The 20,403-nt window shown below is 40.3% G+C and overlaps 1 protein-coding gene across 7 annotated transcripts in view; it reads left to right on the forward strand.

Annotated features, from left to right (window-relative positions):
• The window catches only part of TRPC3 (transient receptor potential cation channel subfamily C member 3), a 70,339-nt gene that overhangs the window by 2,037 nt on the left and 47,899 nt on the right, over window positions 1-20,403 (forward strand). For all 7 annotated transcript variants that reach the window (XM_077861151.1, XM_077861152.1, XM_077861153.1 and 4 more), the window contains exon 2: window positions 15,788-16,559. In XM_077861151.1, the coding sequence (XP_077717277.1) occupies window positions 15,788-16,559 (772 nt within the window). The remainder of the gene's footprint in view (window positions 1-15,787; window positions 16,560-20,403) is intronic.

Consider the following 20,403-nt stretch of genomic DNA (forward strand, 5'->3'; position numbering starts at 1 on the left):
GAACACAACAACCCGAGGATGCAACCGGAGAAGGATAACCAGTCTCTGAAAGCCCCAGGGTCATTTTGGTAGGCAGAATAGAAGAGCTGAATTTAAAATTCAGCCAGGATGCTGAAGATAGAATCCCACTCTTACCAAAAAGATTCCTCAGGGTAATCCTGTTGCTCATTTCATTGCGCCATGCTCCAGTATTCCATTTGGGAATTTTAAACAGACTGACTTAGGAGAAAGAATGTCATCTGCTATATAACTAACAAGACTTTTAAAAAATACCCTTTGATGGAACTCTTGATTCAACCATTAATCCAAACCAAGACTTTCTTTATCCAATTGTTTGCAAACCTAGGACCAAGTAGTCTGTCATTGGCAAGAGTACCCCATTCTCGAAGTTCTTAGTTATTAAATATATCTGATGAAATTCCAAAAAGGCATCTGAAGGCAGTCCTCATGAGTTTGGATTCAAAGACATTTTTAAGCATTTGCATGTGCCAAGTTGGTATAGCAAGCCCCAAAGATGAGTATGACAACTTTTCTGCACTCAAGGAGTTTAAAATCTCATGAGGGAGAGGTGGAAATGAAACTGGGCATGAGCTATTATGCTATAAATTAGAGTAAAATAAGTACCATAAAAACATACAAGAATGGAGCTATGAAGGATCCAGTGTAAGGGAGCGACAAACTATGTAAGGTCATGGAGAAATCAAGGAAAACTTTATGGCCCTAGACGATAGAATAGGATACAGAAACAGAGTGGGAAATTAATTGAAGCCCTTCCACCAAAATGCTAGGCATGTCTGGGGAGTATTAATTGAGTTCAGTTGGAGCATAGAGTATGTGTAGGAGAGCAATGAGATTTAGCTGGTTGCATTGGTTTGGGGCATTAATACGGAGAATCTTGCCAGAAGGAGGCAATAGGGAGCCACTGATGGTTACAGAGCAGCAGCAATTTGATCAACACCAGTCTGAGAGCAGGATAGATTGAAGTGGCAATTGAGAGAATGAATAAATAAATTAGGGGCCTATGTAGCTATTCAGGCTGAGATTAGGATCTGTAATAGTGTTGTACTGATAGAAAGGGGAGAGGTTGGAAGACACAATACACAGATAGGATCTATGGGAATATGCAACTAACTGCTCATGAGGGATTTAAAGAGAAAGCAGGGTCAGAGATGATGTGGGGATTTTGACCTAGATAACTAAGCTCATTGATGTCATTGTTTAAAAGGAAAGGACAAAGAGGAGAGTTTGATTTTTCAGATAATATAATCTGATAATCAAACCCAAAATCAGATAATTCTGATTAGAGGTATCAAGCGGGAAGATGGAAATTCGAGTTTAAAGCTTGGGAGAATTTGAGAGTCTCCTGGCTGATGGGGCTAGTTGCTGAGTCATATGAGTATATGACAGTACCCAAAGAAAGAGTGTAAAGAGAAACAAAAGTGCTATAGACTCCCTTTTCCGAGGAATTTTTGTTGTTGTTTAGAGGGTAGAGAGAGCGTAGCAATCAAAGGATACAGAGAAAGATGACGGAGCAGGTGGGCAACAAGGCTGCCTAGAAAGAACAGTTTCAAGAAAAGAGAAGAATTGACTCACATTTGGCAAATACTTGATAAATCAAGAGAGAAACTTATGAGTCTCCCTTTAGAAAGGAGAATCAATCCTTGTATGTAATAACATACGTGCACATAATCATTAGATTTCTCAGCAGTGTTATCTTTAAAAGAGAAAGACTTGTAGAAAAGATTCTGTTTAGTTTTTCTTCAGAGGAAGTACTGCCAGAAATGTGTCATAACAAAAGCAGTAATTTATGTTTATATAATATTTCATGCTAGAACTGGGAAGGGATCCCCTATTCTTAGCGCCTGCCCTCTCTTAGGCCTGGTATCTCCACAACCAGAGCAGAGCATCTCTATTTCTATTTCTCTGGAGATTTAATATCCTATCTTTCTTATAGGGGTAAGGGTATCAGTCAGTGGGATAGAGATCTAGGGAAAGAGTTCCTACCTACTCTTTGCACAAACTTTCAGCCAATTCCCCCGTTTTGGGCTCTTCATCTCTACTTTCTGGGATTTCTTTTGCCTTCAATTTCTGGGCATATTCTGGCATTGAGCAGGGTGGATCAACTTGCTTCTTGTTATGGGCACTCTGGCACTCTGGTTGGACCTCCCCTATCTCCACTAAATCATTTACCTTTCTTCCAACTCCTTTTCATATGTTGTGTAGTTACAGATTACAAATGTCTTCTGGTTTCATAGAAGATGAAATTTGTATTATTTTTCTTTCTTTTATGTATGGGGAGAAGTAATTTTGGAAAGGAGAAAGGATAAGAGAAGCCTTATTCCATCATCTTAAAACCAAATATCCCTACAATTGTGTTTCAGGTGTTTATTTAAGCCCCAATGAATTATTATTATTAACAGGTCCATATATTATTAACCGGCCAAGATTGCAGAAGGAAGATCTTGATCATGACTAATCTTATGGGGCAAATAGAGTAGATAGTAATCTATATGGTCTGATAGAAGGGTCATTTGAACTCCCCCACCTAAAGTCATCCTAGTACCACACTTCCTAAATCTAACTAATATAGAATATTTTGGAAAAAAAATAGAATGTTTGAGTTGTAAAGGATTTCATCTAGTCTAGTTTTTTCTTTTACAAATCGATAAACTGAAGCTGAAGTTTGACTTCTAATTCACAGCAGCCCTAGGTCATCTGAAATCTCTAGGCTCTTAGGGCTATGCTGTTCACACCGTGGCCTCCTTTGGGTTCAGCTTTTCTCTATTCCTCAAAGAAATTTAAAAATGTGTTTACTCCTGGGAGGAACAGCACAGGACACTACTAATTAGTATTAATTCACTTATGAGGTCCAATTAATTCATCATTTCAATTTGACTGCTGATGGCTGATCAACTTGAGAAAGTTTGTAAGCTAAGTGGGAGGACTGAGAATGGAAACGGAAAGGAGAAAAGAATATCTCAAAACATAACTGACCCCCTGCCAAATATCATTTATGGTTTTCTCTTTTCTTCATATCAAAGTGGTACGATCGTGGAGCAGGACTGGGACATCATCTGATGATACAGTTAGAATTTTAGGGATTTTTCATCACTGGCCTGGGATAGCAAATGTCTCTCTCCCCCACTCCCTCTCCCCTCCCTTCCTCCCTTTCCTTCCTTCTCCCCTCTTCTTCCTCTCAATATTCTTAACCATCAAGCTTTGCCTTTGCCTACAATGTTCCATAAACCTCCTTACCCCCAGTTGAGAGTAAGCAATAAAACACCATGGGAAATGTAACAGGAGGAAGATACCCGTCTTTACTGGGCTCCTAGGCTCTTGGCAGGAAGGAATACTTTAAACTTCCTAGCTCAGGATTGAGATTGTCCCCTCAGGGAGCATGCTTAAGTAACAGTGACTGGCCGCTGAGCAGTCTTCTGAGGAGGGAAGCTCTTATCTTGCCTAGAAGTCTTCCTTCTCAACATTGCCCTCAGCCCCACACAGTATAAGTCTGGCAGGGTTGCTAGATTAGTGGCCAGTGTAGGGTGAGCATGTAGGAGTCTGGCCCTAGATAGAGTATCTGGAGTTGTGAGCAGTGGGGTGACTAACTTCGTACTTGTGGGTAAGGGGCTCAGCAGTGACTGTATGAGAATAATCAGGATTGTTACAATGTTTTGTCTTTAATTCAGCATCTAGGTCAGGGATGTTTGTCTATAGTTACCCAGTCCAAGGAATCCCCTTTTAGAAAGAAAACTTCTCTCTTTGCACTATTCAAATAATAGGTGACAGTATGGATTTGGTCTTAGACCTTTTAAAACATGAGATTTAAATATCCACAAGTATATGACCTGCTAAGGAAAGGGCATGACAATGCTAATATTCTACACCAGTTTTGCATTTCTAAATATATTTTGTCAAGTAGTACCGATGCATATGGATTCTCTGTTGAAAAGTAGGTTGCAGAGTGATGAGACAGGAGCAAGCATCTAAAAACTTCAGACTTTTGACCTAGGATATGGGTGATAGTGATAGAAAACCAGATCCCTTTGCTTCTAATAATATTAAACAAGTTTATATGTATAATATAAAATATTAACATATATAATAGCATCTAATATACTTAAATAGCCAAATATGAATTTCTCTTAGGTCATAGCAGTTTTTGATTGAGTTCATTTTATTTCATTTGACTTCTGATTTCATTGTCACTTATTGTTCTTGAAATAATAAACATTCATTTTAGAAAGTATTGTGAGTTTATTTTTGAAGATAAGCTTCATTATTAGAACTTATTAATTCTAAGATTTACTCGATGTTATCCTGACAAATGTAATTTTAATATTAAAATCAAGAAATGTGGAATGCATCAGATAATTTTTGTGGTGTAACTAAGCATTAAATGTGATTAAGGAAAAACCTGCTTTGAAAGAAGAAAAATTGTTTATATTACTTGAACTTCTGATTATTAATTTGTATTATTCATGACTTTTTTTAATAGGATTATTCTAATTCTCCTCCACCACTACTTCCACACATTATCAAAATGTGACCAAAAGTTTTCTTTATTTTTTATTTTATTTTTTAAGATTTTATTTATTTGTGAGAGAGTGTGTGAGTGAGAGAGAGCACAAGCAGGGGGAAAGGGTAGAGGGAGAGGGAGGAGCAGACGCCCTGCTTAGGAGAGAGCCCATGATGTGGGACTCTATTCCAGGAGCCTGGGATCATGACCTGTGTTGAAGGCAGACGCTTAACCAACTGAACCACCGAGGGACCCCCAAAAGTTTTCTTTAATCGGGAGGGGAAAATTGTCTGTTCCCTGGGTCTTCAGTCTTATGCTTTAAGCACTCATGGGTCTGTTCACTCATGGCTCCAACAGACAGATATTCATCAGTGGTGTACTAAAAGCCAGTATTTAGACATAAAGGGAGGTGGTCTCTTCTATTAAGGATGTTATAGTATCATTGAAGAGCTGGGCATGAAAGCGGACCATTAAAAAGGAATGAATGCAGCAGTTTAACAGAGTTGTATGCAAAATACAGTTCCTGGAAGCAGAAACATCTAAGTTCTAGAAGGTACATGTGTTTAAGAAGTATTATTAAGTCATGCAGGCAATGATTAGGGGTCTTCACCTCTGCTCCCAATGGAGGAAGGAACACATTATTAGGTGGCCTTTTTACTTTTCTGATTTTGGCTGCTGAGGGGTCTGGCAAAGAGCTTTCACGAGAGGGATGACAGGGAAAGTGATGAAGAGAGAAACTGGAGCTTTCCTCCTTAAATATACAACAGCCTCTTTTCTCTGACTTGGCGATTAGGATATATACCCAAATTAGCATTGTCTAATAGATTTATTAAACTCATACCTAGAGGATTCTGAATATAGCACAGGCCAACAGAAACTGTCAGGAAATTAATTACTGTGGAGACCCAGATATCTCTCCAGACTTGCAAGTGCTGGAGTCTCTACCTATTACTTTTTTTTTGGGGGGGGGGTGGGGGGGAGGCGCAGATGAAAATCTTTAGGAATGAAAGCTGTGCTTTCCTGTTTCTTTTTTCCTTTTAAAGATTTTATGTATTTATTCATGAATGACACACAGAGAGAGGCAGAGACACAGGCAGAGGGAGAAGCAGGCTCCCCCCCTGGGAGCCTGATGCAGGACTCAATCCCTGGACCCCAGGATCATGACCTGAGCCAAAAGCAGATGCTCAACCACTGAGCCACCCAGGTGTCCCATGCTTTCCTGTTTCTTAAATGGAGCTCCTTATCTTGTTGGTTTGGTTGCTACTGTGACAACACATTATTGAGCTGCTCATGGTGTCCATAGATGTGGGCTCAGCAGTAGATGGTGTGGTACATGGGACTCCCCATAGTCCTGTACCATGTACATCAAACAGTTGGACAGATTGGGCTGCCTTCCTCTAGCCTTGCATACTGGTGCCCTTAGGGGCTACTGAAGTTCAGAGTGTCCCCCACTTCTCTTCTTCCCCTCTACAAATAAATGTGTTAAGAGATTTTTCAAAACATGTGTCTTTAATGACTCCATTGAAGCTGTTTGTGAGCACACTCACATGTAAGCCGCATCGTATAGATGTTGGGTGTTTCCAGAGGCAGCCACATTGACTGACAGCTGCCTGCTTGCCAGGGAGACTATGAGGCTTGTCTATTTTTTGACTTTTCATCTCTGACTTGCTTGTCCTTTTGTCAGTGCCTGCTGCTTCCCACCCCTATCATCACTTCCAATTATCACCACCCTCGACACTGTAACATGGCTGTTACTCTCTAATGCTCCCCTCTTCCACCCCTCCTCTGTGCTTTGCTCACTATTCATCTTCTGTGGCTCCTTCTGCTCTTCTCGCCCTTCACAGAATGACACTCTGGATCCTGGCCGGTTGGCACATTCACCTTTCTTCAGTGGGGGCGAACTGCTTCGTCAAAACAACTTGAGTGTTATTCTCATGGCTTTGGCTCACATTGATGGTGTTATTACTCTGTTTGCCAACTTGCTAGATGGATAGAGTAGTTGGCTAATTCTTCATTTCAATAAAGGATTTGACTTCTTTAATAATGTTCTTTTGTTGCTGAGTGTGAAAGAGATTGTGATTCAATCTGAAGAGCAATTTTTGTGGGTTTTTTTTTTGAAGCTGTTTTTTATAGAACCCAAATGTTCCAAAACATAAGCTAAGCATACATTTTAATAACACTATTTTGATTTGCAACCTTTATTCATTGTTTTCTTATTCCCTGGCGATAGCATCGTAGAGTAGAGAGAGCATAGGAGAGACCTCTGAGCTCTCTTCTTCTAATTCTTTATCCTTTAATGACTTTAAGGAAGTTACTTATCATTCTGACCCAAACCCAATCTCTTTGTCTATAGGCTTAGTATCAACTGGGCAGAAATAAGAGTAGCCTAGGGATATAATAAACAAAGAACATCCCAGAGGCACATATAGCAAGATCAAGAAACCAGAACAATCTAGATGAACAGCAACATGTTGCTCCTGTAATCTGCCTGTAATAGGTCTTTCTCTTGAGCCTCCCACGTACTGACCAGGAGAGAGAGAGAGAAAAAAAAAAATGAACCAAATGTCCATTCTGTGGTTTAAATTAGTTTTTAAAATTTTGTTTTGTGGGATCCCTGGGTGGCGCAGCGGTTTGGCGCCTGCCTTTGGCCCAGGGCGCGATCCCGGAGATCCGGGATCGAGTCCCACGTCAGGCTCCCGGTGCATGGAGCCTGCTTCTCCCTCTGCCTGTGTCTCTGCCTCTCTCTCTCTCACTGTGTGCCTATCATGAATAAAAAAAAAAAAAAAAAATTTTGTTTTGTATTTTGCTTGCTAAACATACTTATTCAACAAGTGAATTAAACCATAAAGCAATTAAGTTAATTAAATGATTAAGCAATTATGTGAGTTAATAGGAGGGAAGATTTGCCCTACATTATTGCAGGGATTAGGTCAACTAGGACAGTGTCTCCTTGTGCCCTGAGCTAGTATCTAAGGGATTTTTGCTTGCTGATTCCTCCATAACCCCTCCTCCCTGCTCCCACCGCCCCAATCTCTATAAGGGGTTGTAGTCTCCTTAGGGTTCATGTATACACCCCTAGTTCAGGGCACTCTGGAGAGATGCTGTGAGGCCAATTTCATTGATCCTAGTTTGATGTTATAATGTAAATTTTCCTTTTAATAAATAGCCTCTCACTTGAATAAAAGAGCTCAGGCTTTCAGAAAGCCTTTCCCTATCCACTTCCCCCTACTCTCCTCTCCCTCTGTAGCATCTGGGCACTGGGAGAAGGGTGTTTATGTATCCCCTGGAAGAAAGAAAGATTTGGTGTCCTCTGATTCTTCTGGTCTACTTAGGTGCTGCTTGTCAGCGAAAATAACTTGATCTTGGCTGACTTGCCTTTGTTCTAACCCAGATATGCTCCTTGGCATACATATATGGATGGTTTCAGCTCAGCTCCTATGAGCTACAGAGCTCAAATACAGCTTACATCACTAGCGATGTCCCTAGTCGGGGTGCAGACTCTCTGGCTCCCGGCGCAGTGTCCACAATACATGGGAACATAGCGTGGCTTGAGAAAGCCCATAACATTCTCTGCTTAACCAGGCTGGGATGTCACAGGTCTCTTGGTCTCAGCGGTTTCTCACTTTCTTGGATCTACATCTTAACTTCTCCTTCCGTTCTATTTTTTCATTCTTGTGCCAGGACAGGAAGCACAATGACTTTGCTATCAAAAGCTATCTTGTCTGCACGATAAGAGCATTCTATGATCTGGTTCCTTCAGAACTGATTAGAGAAATAAAGAACTGAGCAAATCCTTCCTCAAGATTATTTCTCTTTTTCCTACATTCTGCTTTCAAAATCCCATTTTTCCTACAAAAAAAGCTGAAAATTACCTTGTTCTTTCTCTTTGCACTCCTCTAAAATTTGTCTCTCCCCTACATGTCCCCATTGAACTCTAACTAACCACTCATCATCCCCACCCGCCTCTCCTGCTGCCCCCACAGCAAGGTGTCCTGAGTCAACTGGGGAAAAGATATTGTATTTGGAAACACAGAAGAGAAAGCACCTTATTAGTTTTCCAAAAATACCCTTGACAGTATAGGATTACCCTTGATAGTATAGAAATAAGCAGGACAATATGTTTATAGGACAGTGAAAAATGAATCTGAGGAGCAAGGAAAACAAGTTTTTCTAGGCAGAATTCTTGAAAGTCAACCAGAGGATTCCAATTTGGTTGTTGTTGTTGCTATTTAAGAGAAGTGTGACAGTAGAAGCAGACCTTAACAAAAGCAAGATGTTGGGGATGGCCGTGGCATAGAAGGAAGAAAATTAGGAGTAGCTTGTGGCACTGGAAAGAATTTGAAGTTCAGACCCCAAGTTGAAACCCAGATCTGCATTTTGCTATATATGCTACAGTGAGCTGGTTTTTAATCTCAGTTTTCTTATCTATGAAAGGGAAATAAGACCTGCTTCATAACATTGTTATAGGAATTAAATATGATAGTGTGTGAAAAACAGACATGTGTGTTATGGCCTTCCTTCATGGCATCTCTGCTGGAAAGCTGTTGTAATAATCCAGCTATGGTTGATTAAAGATTGTGAAGATGGTGCTGGCAATGAGAATTGGAAGGGAGGCTCCAGTACAAGAAATATTCCAAAGGAAAATCTTCAGAACTTTGAGACTGAGAGCCTCAAGATGGTGAGTCATAGATGACCTTGAAATTGCTTAATCTGAATAAGGAAGGGGTGCTTGTTAAGGGAGAGGGTGAGTTGGGACATTTTTAGTGTCCAGAGGACAGATCGTTGTACATGTGGGATTCGAGGTCAAGGGAGAGAATAGAGCCTGGGAAGAGATTTGGGAGCCCGGTGGAATGGATATTTATTGAGCACTTCCCCCCTATTGGTCACCGGCTAATGAAAAATAAAGTACTACCTGACCATCAAGGAATATGTGCACATATGTGGGGATATTTATTAATACTCTATTTTTTTAAAAAAGAATTCATATAATCATAAAATAGATTTAGAGTACATGGAATATAGGATAATTGATTTTAAATCTATGTGAGAAATCATTTAGGTGGTGGGAAAAGACTACACCAGAAATCTGGAGTAGAATAGTGATGGTAACTAAGCACTTTTAGATATAAGCTAAATTTCCTAGGGGAAAAAAAAAAAAAGGCAAGGGTTATATAGTTTATGTATTACTAGGTTAAAAGAAGCAAACTCATCTGGGGAGAGAGAGAAGCCTATTAATACACAGTTCTAGAATAATTTTAGTACTTGAATACATGTAAAAGGTACAATGGATATAATAATAGACAACCACTTTAACGCTTTAAATACAGTTTTGAAAAAGACATAGTAACCTTTTAAAAATATCAATTCTTGGTAAAAGCAAGGGCATGAAATTAAAGAGTCACTGGTGAAGGCATTTTGAAGGCGTCTTCTTCTTCTTTTTTTAAAAATTTTATTTATTTATTCATAGAGACCCAGAGAGAGAGAGAGAGAGAGAGAGAGAGAGAGGCAGAGACACAGGCAGAGGAAGAACGGGCTCCATGCAGGGAGCCCAACGTGGGACTTGATCTCGGGTCTCCAGGATCATGCCCCAGGCTGCAGGCGGCGCTAAACCGCTGTGCCACTGGGGCTGCCCTGCAGGTGTCTTCTTAATTGTGATTCAGGTGACCTGCTTCCTGGAGATCAGATTCTAAATGTTAATAAAACGTAGGGAACCTAAATGAATAGAAGGCTACTTGTCTCTTAGGCTGCACTGCTCACATGTGTTATTTCAACTTTACTTTTGGCAGGGCCAGTATGACAAGTGATTAAAGGCCTCATAGTCTGGGGTCATTGATTCAGCATAATTCTTAGGAGACAATATAGCTGACATTTGAGCACTTACCATGCCCAGCATAAGTGCTTTGTGTGTATTTTTTTAAAAAAGATTTTACTTATTTATTCATGAGAGACAGAGAGAGAGAGAGAGAGAGAGAGAGAGGCAGAGGGAGAAGCAGGCTCCACACAAGGATCCTGATGTGGGACTTGATCCCAGGACTCTGAGCCAAAGGCAGACACTCAAATGCTGAGCCACCCAGGCATCCCCAGGAAATTTTTTTAAAAAAAGCACTTCTTATGTGGATTCACCATGAAGATAAGCAGCATTTGGTCAGCTCTTTTATTTTGAAATAGCTGTATACTTTGTTCTAATTCAGAAATCTGACTTCACACTTAACTCAGTGTTAGAATCTTCTAAAGACAAAATCAAAATGACTCATGTGACTTGTGTTGTATAGTACCAAAATCCCACATTTCAGCTCAAATACACAAAATGGAGATACTAGTTCTGAAAGGGGAAAAAATACTAAGAAAAAACTTTAAAATACTAAAAAATGCAAAGAAAGATTATTTAAAGAACCATATTTCAAATAACACTGGTATTTTCAAATCATACTCTTTTGAGAGAAAAGATGGAGTTTTTATAAGTGATTTTTGTTGTAGATAGCAATCATTAGATAAATAGCCCTTTCCATTAAGATGTCACACTTTAATAATGAGTCTATTCCCTAAAGATAGTGTATCTGAGTATAGATTGGAATTCTTCAGACATACATACTCTGTAAATACATTCTGCAGTTATAGAAAATGTCAATATTTATCACTGGTAAGCACAAAATTCAACTTTTATACCATATGGAAATTCTAGCCATTTGAAGAGTTCCAGTTTGTAGCTTCATAGTAAAAAATATTAACCCAATAAAGTCAGTACCATTAGTAGTAATAAAACATACCTACCTACTACAATAACAATATTTACCAGATTTGTTTAAAACCCTGTCATGGAGTTTGGTCTTGAAACAAAGTTCTTGTCTGCACAGTTCACTGAATGCTATTTCCCAGTTCTTGTTCACCTAAAAATCATCCTCATACCAACACACAGGGACACACATAGACACGCAGTATATACATATACAACACCATCCCCTGAACCAGCATTACACCTCCTTGTCTCCCACACACACCACACACTCCACAAACTCACTCTACATGCTACCCTACACAACACACATCCATACCTACCAATAGACCATTTATTTAGCTTCAGAAAGATTATAATGCAATGGTTGCCAATAAGCACTTATATTTAAATTTTTTTCAAATAAGGGATTAAAATAAACATTAAAAACATGAATTTTATTTTCATTTATTTTTATCTTAAGATTTTTAATTATTATTAAATTAATTATTATTAATTATTATTTTAATTATATTTAATTATTTATTTATAATTATTTAATTATTTGAGAGACTGTGAGCACTGAGTGAGGGTGGGAAGGGGCAGAGGCAGAGGGAGAGGGAGAAGCAGGCTCCTTGCAGGGCTCTATCCCAGGACCCTGAGATCATGACTTGAGCTGAAGGCAGACACTTAATTGACTAAGCCAGGGCAGCCCGCGTGGCTCAGCGGTTTAGCGCCACCTTCAGCCCAGGGCCTGATCCTGGAGACCTAGGATCGAGTCCCACGTCAGGCTCCCTGCATGGGGCCTGCTTCTCCCTCTGCCTGTGTCTCTGCCTCTCTCTCTCTCTGTCTGTCTCTCATGAATAACTAAATAAATAAAATCTTAAAAAAAAAGGAACTTTAAAAAAATTGACTAAGCCAGATGCCCATGATGATTAATTTTATTTTTAATAAAAATATTCAAACTGTGGTTAAAACTATTCAAAATGTACAAAAGTGTATAACTGAAGAGCAAAAACTTCCCTTCTCCTATGGCTCCTCAGTTCCACTGCCCAGGCATAACTATAATAAAAAGCCTCTTATGCTGCTTTCTCGAAATTGCTACAAATACATAAATATGTGTGTAATACATATGTGTACATATATAATGGTATGTTTATGCATATAAGTGCTATATTTATTTCCTTTAAAAAGTTGATCACCTGACACTAGTTGAGCACTTAGAATGAGGTGCCAGTCTAGTACTGTTGCCTTTGGAGTTAACATGCCTCTCTGGACCTCTTTAGTTAATGCCTCTGTAGACTCAGGTTTGCCTGGACATGTTCCCTTGGTCTCCATATGGGAAACCTCTGCCAGTGCCTCTGTACTCCTTTCTTGGTTTGAAGCCCCAGTGGAGGTGAGAATTGAGTGGGGGCTGGTAATTGCCTCTGACTTATTCTTCTCCCACATCTCCAGGGAGAACAGTGTCTTCTCTAGCTAGTTTTCAGCCCCTGACTCTGTGAATACTGTTTTATCAATGGTGGAAAGTATTTCTGGAATATATATTATAGAAGGAGAGCATTCCTTCCCCCACCCCTGCCATTCACTTTTAACTTTTTACTGTTATTTACTTCAAAAGTTAGTAATGTGAAAAGAGCTTTATCTGGTATTTTTGGTGCAACTCATACAGAAAAAAAAGTCACAGATATTTTAAAGGAAATTATCTTAAGTATTTCAGTCAACAAGAAGGTTAGAACTGGGTAAGGGTAAAGATGTAGATGTCTACTTATAATAATAGCCATTTAAATAGTAAAAGTAATTCCAATGTTAAAAATAGTAATCACAGTGTTAAAAACTATACTGTTTATTTAGCATCCTTTTTCAGAGACTCAGTACTTCTTTTTTTTTTTTTTAAAGATTCTACTTATTTATTCATGAGACACACACACACAGAGAACGAGAGAGAGAGAGGCAGAGATACAGACAGAGGGAGAAGCAGGCTCCATGCAGGGAGCCTGATGTGGGACTTGATCCAGGGTCTCCAGGATCATGGGCCAAAGGCAGGAGCTAAACCGCTGAGCCACTCAGAGATCCTGAGACTCAGTACTTCTAAAAAAGCTTTTTGTCCATGTGCGCATGAGGAAACTCTGGAGCACTTGGTAAATTTCCATTTTACATCTGGGGTAAGGAAGTCCAAATAAGTGAATTTACTCAGCATCACAGAAATTAAAATGTGAACCTGAAACACTATACACACCAATTAATGACATCACTTTCATAATGCAGCTAAACCTCAATGAATGTGGTTAGTATTAGGATTTCAGTACATTGTAATGGATATATAATTAGTGTCCAATGCTTTATTCATGAAAAAATAGTAGTGATTTTATTTTTTACAGGTGGGTTTGGAGAGAGGGGGAGAGAGAGAAAGAGAGAGAGAGAGAGAGAGAGAGAATCTTAAGCAGTCTTTTCGCCCAGTGTGGAGCCCAATGTGGGGTTCTGGACTTGGCGTCACAACCCTAGATCATGACCTGAACCAAAGGCAGATCCTTAACTGAGCTACCCCAGTACTCCAATAGTAGTGATTTTTTTTTTTTAAGGATTTTATTTATTTGAGAGAGAGATAACAGAAAGCTGAGCAGAGAGGAGAGGGAAAAGCAGGTTCCCAGCCAAGCAGGGAGCCTGACATGGGACTCAATACCAGGACTCCAGGATCATGACCTGAGCCGAAGGCAGATGCTTAACTGACTGAACCACCCAGGTATCCCTGATTTCTAGACCATAAACCATACTATATCTTTTTATTTCAAAGAGGCAATTATATAGTATTGGTAATTAAATAACTCTTATTTCAAAGTCACGGTTATTTTTCAACAAAATAAGTTTATTTATTTAGTTTTTCAACAAAATAAGTTTAGATTGATGTTCTAATTTTATAATTGCTAAATCTTGTGTCCTTGAACAAAATGAATCTTGTTTTGAGGGGGATGGGGGTGGACAAGATACCCTTAAGAGAAAAAGATAACAAAGGTAAGATCCTGAATGATCCGTGGCTTAAATCCTAAGCCTTCCCCCACCCAGCCCCTGTCAATTAATTAATTTATTTAAAAATATGCAGTGACTTGAGAGGATTCTTCTGGCCTAATGCTTGAAAAATTTTTTTTTCTTTAGCCTTCAATCCTAGTGCTTTGGTACCAAGAACCTGCTAAACCTCTATTTTCTTTTTTTTTTCTTTTTAATTTTTTTAATTGGAGTTCAATTTGCCAACATACTGTATAACACCCAGTCCTCATCCTGCCAGGTGCCCCCCTGAGTGCCCATCACCCAGTCATCCCAACCCCCTGCCCACTTCCCCTTCCACTACCCCTTTTTCATTTCCCAGAGTTAGGAGGTTCTCATGTATTGTCACCCTCACTGAGATTTTCACTCATTTTCTCTCCTTTCCCTTTATTCCTTTGCACTAATTTTTGTATCCCCCAAATGAATGAGACCATATAATGTTTGTCCTTCTCCGATTGACTTACTTCACTCAGCATAATACCCTCCAGTTCCATCCACGTTGAAGCAAATGGTGGGTATTTGTCGTTTCTAATGGCTGAGTAATATTCCATTGTATACATAGACCACATCTTCTTTATCCATTCATCTTTCCATCGACATCAAGGCTCCTTCCACAGTTTGGCTATTGTGGCCATTGCTGCTAGAAACATCGGGGTGCAGGTGTCCCGGTGTTTCACTGCATCTGTATCTTTGGGGTAAATCCCCAACAGTGCAATTGCTGGGTCATAGGGCAGGTCTATTTTTAACTCTTTGAGGAACCTCCACACAGTTTTCCAGAGTGGCTGCACCAGTTCACATTCCCCCCAACAGTGCAAGAAGGTTCCCTTTCTCCGCATCCTCTCCAACATTTGTTGTTTCCTGCCTTGTTAATTTTCCCCATTCTCACTGGTGTGAGGTGGGATCTCATTGTGGTTTTGATTTGTATTTCCCTGATGGCCAGTGATGCGGAGCATTTTCTCATGTGCTTGTTGGCCATGTCTATGTCTTCCTCTGTGAGATTTCTGTTCATGTCTTTTGCCCATTTCAGGATTGGATTGTTTGTCTCTTTGCTGTTGAGTTTAATAAGTTCTTTATAGATCTTGGAAACTAGCCCTTTATCTGATAGGTCATTTGCAAATGGCTTCTCCCATTCTGTAGGTTGTCTTTTAGACCTCTATTTTCAAGACTTTTAAGAGTAGTTCGGTTGGTCATACAAGGTCCAGGGAGTTCCATCTTTACCAGGGCCACAAGGGGGGCATGGATGTCTGGGGATTGTTTATATTATTGTTTCTTCTGAATGCCATTTTCTTTTGCACAGGAACCCGTGTTCTGTAGGGCTACCAGCCCCTCTCCCGGTTCAAGCAGCCCATATTAGGTAACAGGTGTAAATTTCAGGTGCGTTGCTTAGCAACTGACCCAGCTGCCCACCGGCCGCAGGTCAGGTCGGCTGCAGGTGCTGTGTACTTGGAAAGGGCTGGATAGGGAGGGAGGAAGCGCGAGGCCCTACCAGTCTACAGCTGTTCCTCTTTGCTGCTCATTAGGTCCATGGAGGGAAGCCCATCCCTGAGGCGCAAGACGGTGATGCGGGAGAAGGGCCGGCGCCAGGCCGTCCGGGGCCCGGCTTTCATGTTCAATGACCGGGGCACGAGCCTCACGGCCGAGGAGGAGCGCTTCCTTGACGCCGCAGAGTATGGGAACATCCCTGTGGTGCGCAAGATGCTGGAGGAGTCCAAGACGCTGAACGTCAACTGCGTGGACTACATGGGCCAGAACGCGCTGCAGCTGGCCGTGGGCAACGAGCACCTGGAGGTGACCGAGCTGCTGCTCAAGAAGGAGAACCTGGCGCGGATCGGCGACGCCCTGCTGCTGGCCATCAGCAAGGGCTACGTGCGCATCGTGGAAGCCATCCTCAACCACCCCGGCTTCGCGGCCAGCAAGCGCCTGACCCTGAGCCCCTGTGAGCAGGAGCTGCAGGACGACGACTTCTACGCCTACGACGAGGACGGCACGCGCTTCTCGCCCGACATCACTCCCATCATCCTGGCGGCGCACTGCCAGAAGTACGAGGTGGTGCACATGCTGCTGATGAAGGGCGCCCGCATCGAGCGGCCGCACGACTATTTCTGCAAGTGCGGAGACTGCATGGAGAAGCAGAGGCACGACTCTTTCAGCCACTCCCGCTCCAGGATCAATGCCTACAAGGGGCTGGCCAGCCCGGCCTACCTGTCCTTGTCCAGCGAGGACCCCGTGCTCACCGCCCTGGAGCTCAGCAACGAGCTGGCCAAGCTGGCCAACATAGAGAAGGAGTTCAAGGTAAGCTCCTCGCTCCACCCCGGCCACCCTTGCAAGCTCACCCACTTCCCGGCTGCCGCCTGGTGCCTTCCAAAGTTTGCTCTGGAATCTGTTTTGTCCAGTGGATTTAAAATCACGAGGCACTGGAAATGTTCGGAAATGATCTGATGGCTTCCCCTCTCAGCATGGTGGTGTGATAAATGCTCTTTGGGGTTGGGTATATACCGGATCAGAGAGCTATAGTTATGGTACTGTTCTATGTGGATGAGTAGTAAGTGAACGCAAGACTACCCCCCTCCCCACCTTTTGTTTAAAGGAGGGATTTGGTATGAGTTTTTGCCTCCCAAATTCTTCTTCCTCTTCTGTAAGTAAGTAGTGGTATAGTGGCACACGACACAGACGTGGTATTTACTTTTGCATGCCCTGTTTATCAGCCCAAACAACTGTATATCCCTTTAGACAGAAAGTCAAGAAACTAATATGAAATATAATTAAAACCATTTTATTAATATGACAGAAATGCTTCTCCCTGAAATCCACAAATGTATATTCAGAGTGGTGAACCACAGACATTAGATCAACCCAGAAATACCAGGATAGCAAAGTGTTTTTGCTTTAGCGGAGTTTTAAAAAAATGAATGAACTCTTTTCTGAACATCATCTCTAGTCAGTTTATTCAATGCTACATCCTCTTGTGTGTTTTGGATGGTTCTATCTATTAAATCTGGGGCAAAAGGAGATTTCATGGTTCTGGTGAAAGCCAGACTGTTTTTCAGCAGGTTCTTGTCTCCTGTTGTCCACATAAGAAGATTATTGTAGACCTCAATTCCTTAAATTATTTTCTAGATGCCGAGTTAATCTGCTTTTTGGTGTTGTGATGTCAGATCACAGAAAGAGTGATTATTCTGTCTTTCAGATCTTATTACAGTTTTTCATACCTAACTGAGATTTGCGTAAATGCAACTAGCAATGCAATTCAGATTAAGGGGTTGCAAGAAAATGGTATGAAACCAGGAAATGAGTTAGTAAGCCATGGAAAGGGATGGAGGAACCTTAAATACACATTACTAAGTGAAAGAAGCCAATCTGAAAAGGCTGCATACTATATCATTCCAAATACATAACATTCTGGGAAAAGCAAAACTGTGGAGACAGTAACAAAATCAGTATTGCTAGGGGTGAGTGGGGAGGGAGGAATAAATCAGTGGAGCACAGAGGAATTTTAGGGCAGTAAGAATACTCTGTATGATACTATGCCATTATACATTTATCCAAACCTATAGGGTGTATAACACCAAGAGAGGACCCTAATGTGAACGATGGACTTTGGATGATTCAGTGAAGGTCCATCAATTGTAAGAAATGTACCACTGAGAGATGGTGGTGATGATGAAAGCTGAGCATGTGTTGGGGCAGCGCATATATGGAAACTCCTAATTTTATGTGAACCTAAACCTGTTTTTAAAAAATGATCTTTTAAAAAAATAGTAAAAAAGTAGGAAAGTTTAGCATATTTTTTGTTTCCCTTTCCATACATACCAGATCACCTGGATATTCGTCAACCCTCATCTTGTCCTAATAGAGATCTGGCCTTAGTATGATTCTTTCATTCCATTAAATTTTTTTCTGATACAAAAGCCGCACATATTTATTGTGAAAATGTGAAAAATAATAAAAAACAAACATTACCTTATATTTACTCTCTTTGAAGAGATTCATTATATGATATCTGAAAAGATGTATTTCCTTGGACTCAAAAGGAATTATTATATATTTTTAGACAGAACTCAGAGCAAATTGAAAACTTCAAATTCTGTTTAGAGAGAATAGAAAAGCATTGAGATCAAATAGTTCTAAATATCACTATTTTGGCATATTAATAAAAAATGTCATTCTAAATTTATTTGCCACTATTTCAAATGTCATTCAAACCTTGTTTCTTTGCATTTTGCTTGATATATATTAAAAATCTGTACAAGAGATTCTACAAAAGGGAATATTATCTAACATTGTGCTTTAATCATTTACAAAAGATGGTGATGTTTGCAATTCTGCCCATAGAAGTCAGCAAAGCAATTGTTTAAGAATTTGTTATTCGTAGTTTACCCCTGAAGCTGGCTAAATCTGTATTGATAATACTTAGGATCTCCTTTACCCTGACTTGAAGAGTCACCTCCGATAATCTTTCAAATGTGGGAAAATACTACAAGAGGCAAAAGAGAAGAAAAGATAACTGAGTTTAAGGGGGAGTCCATAAAGCTACCAAGTAGCTTTTTTTTTTTTTCAAATCCTTCAATTCTAAGGATATGCAAAAATCATCTAAATCTCACAGTTCCTTTTTCTGAACTATGTAGAAGACTCTTGTGTAGCATAACCTTCTCTGAGCCAATTGAATACAGATGGTTCTTCAGAAGTTACAGTCTCTAAGGACAAGTCTCTCTCCCCTGACTAAATGTTTCTTTTCTTTCCTGTTCTTGCCTGTCCTTATTATTCCTTTCATATCTGCCTTCCTTTCATCTCTTTGCCCTCTTGTCCCACACTCCTGTCCATCTGTCAAGGCTTTAGACAGACGGAGAAAATAATGCTTTCATGACATGGACCCAGAGACTCTGAGCTTGGAAAGGGCAGTGGAAGTGAAGCTCATTTCTGAGGCAAGCAGATAACCTAATTTGCCCTATTCCACGTGTTCACTGTATTCTTTCCATAGAGACTGTGAGCTCAAAATACTAGCCTGGAAATGAAAACATAATGTGTTCCCTAGTGAAAAAGAGGTGATTTTTTCCCCCTTTTTAGACACCTGTACCTATTTTATCTTATCAGTGGCCTGTAGGATCTTAGGCTCACCCCCCTCAAATAGCTATCATTTGGGTGTATCTGAGAAGGTTCTCAGGCAGCATGCAGTTTTCAAAGTTCCTTGAAGAATACAAGAGGCATGGTGCCGAAAACATATGAAGGTCATTACCCCAAGAAGTTGAACATTCTAGGATATAGATTTAGATAAATTAATGGAGGAGAGCTTGGTGACAGGTTATTAAAGAAATAGTTTGGATGTGCAAATGATGTCTGAAGCTATTCTGAGAGACAAAATATTGGACAGGATGGACTCTAGGTCTAATCCTCCAAATGTCAGTGGCAAGAAAGCAAGTCATTTATTAAGCTGCAAGAATGCAAAGTGAAATTTCTTAATTCTCAGTCAATGATGCACTTTTTTTTTTTTGAAAAAAAGAGGGAAACATTCGCCCTCCCTATGTCTCAGTAGTCTTCTCTTTAAATTAGAAGAGCAATTTTAACTTACACTAGGGCTGTCAGAAAGAGGTAAAGATATATAATCCAAAAGCAAGACGGTGTTTTATAAAGCTAGAAGATACTCTAGGAGTCATCTGGCTGTACAGACCTCTTATTTTAAAAATGAGAAAACAAAACCTATTAGCCAAGGACTCATCTGCTAAGCCTAGATTTACGTGTCTTGGATCCCAGGCCCAGATATTCTAATGAGCCATACCTGATATCATTGAGGTATATCTGTAGTACTTGTTGTGTACTGTGAGCATATAATCCTCCTAGCAGTAATATTAGGTAGGCTTATTCTCATCAAGAGGCTAAGTAAATTCTATAGGATCATATGGTAAGTAGGTGGTAGAAGCAGTGTTTGAACCCAGGAAGTCTGGCTTCAGATTTATGCTTTTAACCACTATACTATCCTGCCCCTTTTGTTATCAGGGAAAGGATCTGCTTAGAGTTGAATTTCAATTTTTCTCATGAAGATAAAAGGGATTCGAATGATAATCAAACCAATAACATTAAAATAAGTGTGCTACAACCTGTAGACAGGTTGTGACAAGGACCCCGTGTCATTGTTCTTTCC

Source organism: Canis aureus, chromosome 20 (genome assembly GCF_053574225.1).
Source record: "Canis aureus isolate CA01 chromosome 20, VMU_Caureus_v.1.0, whole genome shotgun sequence".
Lineage (NCBI taxonomy): Eukaryota > Metazoa > Chordata > Mammalia > Carnivora > Canidae > Canis > Canis aureus.